At 36.4% G+C, this 2340-nt stretch overlaps 1 protein-coding gene across 1 annotated transcript; it reads left to right on the top strand.

Annotated features, from left to right (window-relative positions):
* On the top strand, positions 951–2137 carry LOC109225805 (pathogenesis-related genes transcriptional activator PTI5-like). Its single transcript, XM_019390590.1, has one exon. The coding sequence runs from the start codon at positions 1340–1342 to the stop codon at positions 1802–1804; it is 465 nt and encodes a 154-aa protein (XP_019246135.1). The 5' UTR covers positions 951–1339; the 3' UTR covers positions 1805–2137.

The raw sequence follows: 2340 nt of genomic DNA, 5'->3' as shown, positions 1-2340 counted from the left end.
TAGTAAAGACATGACAAAAGTTAATAAATAAATAATTTTTAAATGAAAGATTTATTTAAAATTAACTATCATAGCAGTCTTAGTGGATAACGTGCAATAATTTTATTTTAATTATGACATAAGATTAATGATTTATGATTAAGAAAAAAGTAATTTTGGATAGTCAACGATTTATTAATAAAATTTGAGGATTTACAAGGTTAGTTACATGCAATTGCAGGCGAGCCCAGTAAGCTGGGCATTGAGCGTGTTCAGGGGCGTATGCCCCGATGGCCGAGGCGTAAGTCTCACGGAACTAAGCCCAATACATTAGCCCAGGGGCGTTTTAAGAGTGCTCCGCCCCGGGGCGAGTGCCAATTCTGCCTTTTAAAACAGAGCTGGAAAATACTCCAACATAATATACTGGAGTTCCAGCATAAGTATACTGGAACTCCAGCACATTATAATGGAGTTCCAACATAAATATACAGGAAGTCCAGCATAATATACTGGAGTTCCAGTATAATATACCGGTACAATATAATATGTTAGAAGTTCATACACAGGTGCTCCAATCTCTAGTATATTATGCTGGAACTTTCCGCGTGTTGGAGTTCCAGCATAATATGCTGGAAGTTCATACACAGGTGCACCGATCTCCAGTATATTATGCTGGACCGGTCCCTCTTGCAACAAAAAAATGGCTATTTTTTAATGACTTTGCGAACGCTGGCTATTTTTGAATGACCAGTCCGAAAGCTGGCAAGCCCGTGCTAATATTCTATGTTATTTGATTTCTTTTCTTATTTTATTAAATGATCACTTTGTAGAAATTATGAAGTGTTCAACTAAACATCTTTCTATTCTTAATGAAGATTGACAGAAAAAAAGCTTACTCATACCATGTGCACGCACATTAAACCAATAAATGTATAAAATGTGTTTATATAAGACAATTTTTTTCCCTCTCAACCTCGAAAAAAAGTATAGTCTTGACAGGTCAAGTGCGCTTCTTCGAAAAAGAGGCATCAATTCTGTGGAAAATTATAGCCTGATAACTCCTCTTGCTCAATCATATATCATTGTAGATGCCAATAATTATCTAGACTTGTAATATCAAGGAAAACAAGGGGGTAAACAGTGTCCACAATCCCACGAGCGCACCAACTATTGAAAAAGACATGCACAATTTTTCTCTTGTTTCCTCGTATCTTCCTCTTTCTCCCCGAAAGAAAATTCAACAGACCGGCCCCACAACTTTTCTAGTATTCCTCAAGTTAAATACCTGATCTCAACCTCATAATCCAAACTTCAGAAACATTTTTCAAAAGCCATAACCTTAATTATATCCCTCTTAGCTATGGTTCCAACTCCCCAAAGTGATCTACCTCTTAATGAGAATGACTCACAAGAGATGGTACTATACGAAGTCCTCAATGAAGCTAATGCTCTTAACGTCCCATATTTACCCCAAAGAAACCAACTTCTTCCCAAAAATGTCCTTCGTCCATCACAGATCATAGGAAAGAAGTACAGAGGCGTAAGACGGAGACCATGGGGAAAATACGCTGCCGAAATTCGTGATTCGGCTAGACATGGTGCTAGAGTATGGCTAGGTACGTTTGAAACAGCAGAAGAAGCTGCGTTAGCTTATGATAGAGCAGCTTTTAGAATGCGTGGTGCTAAGGCACTCCTCAATTTTCCGTCTGAAGTTGTCACAGCCTCTGCTTCAGTAGATAGATTACTACTACGTCCTCCAAGTTTGAGCTCAGATAGTTATACTAATTCCAACAATTCGAATTCCGCTTTCAAGTGGGATGATTAATGCATTTGAATCAAGAATTTCAACGGAATTTTCTCAACATATTAAGACAGAATACATGGAGAATTTCTTGGCACTCTGAATCAATTGCACGGTCGATGTTAAGTTGTACTAGGAGTTATAGTTTGTTGACACCTCGACCATAATTTAGACGTGTTAGATTGTCTCCGTAATCTATCTATCTAGTCGAGTTTTATTTTCACATTATATACTCGTCTTTCTTATTATTTTCTTCCTGAATTGTTTACAACCGCTTTAATCGATCATGTATTAATCTGTAAAAAAGATTGGTTAAGATCTAATTCGCGTGTACATTTATAAATTGTAATTTGCACATTCTATTTTCCATTTTTCTCAAGAACACAAATCAAACGTACTATCATATGTGGGGTTTGCCACAGAGAGGCCATAGTGTTGGTTTTCTATGACCAAGAATATAATGAACCGTCGAACACAAGACTACTCATTATGAATAATTTCATGTAAAGACTTATTTCAAAATATTTAAATTTTATTTCGAATAACTTAAAAATTGTATT

Source organism: Nicotiana attenuata, chromosome 5, assembly GCF_001879085.1.
Source record: "Nicotiana attenuata strain UT chromosome 5, NIATTr2, whole genome shotgun sequence".
Taxonomy (NCBI): domain Eukaryota; kingdom Viridiplantae; phylum Streptophyta; class Magnoliopsida; order Solanales; family Solanaceae; genus Nicotiana; species Nicotiana attenuata.
This window is presented reverse-complemented; position numbering and strand designations above follow the sequence as displayed.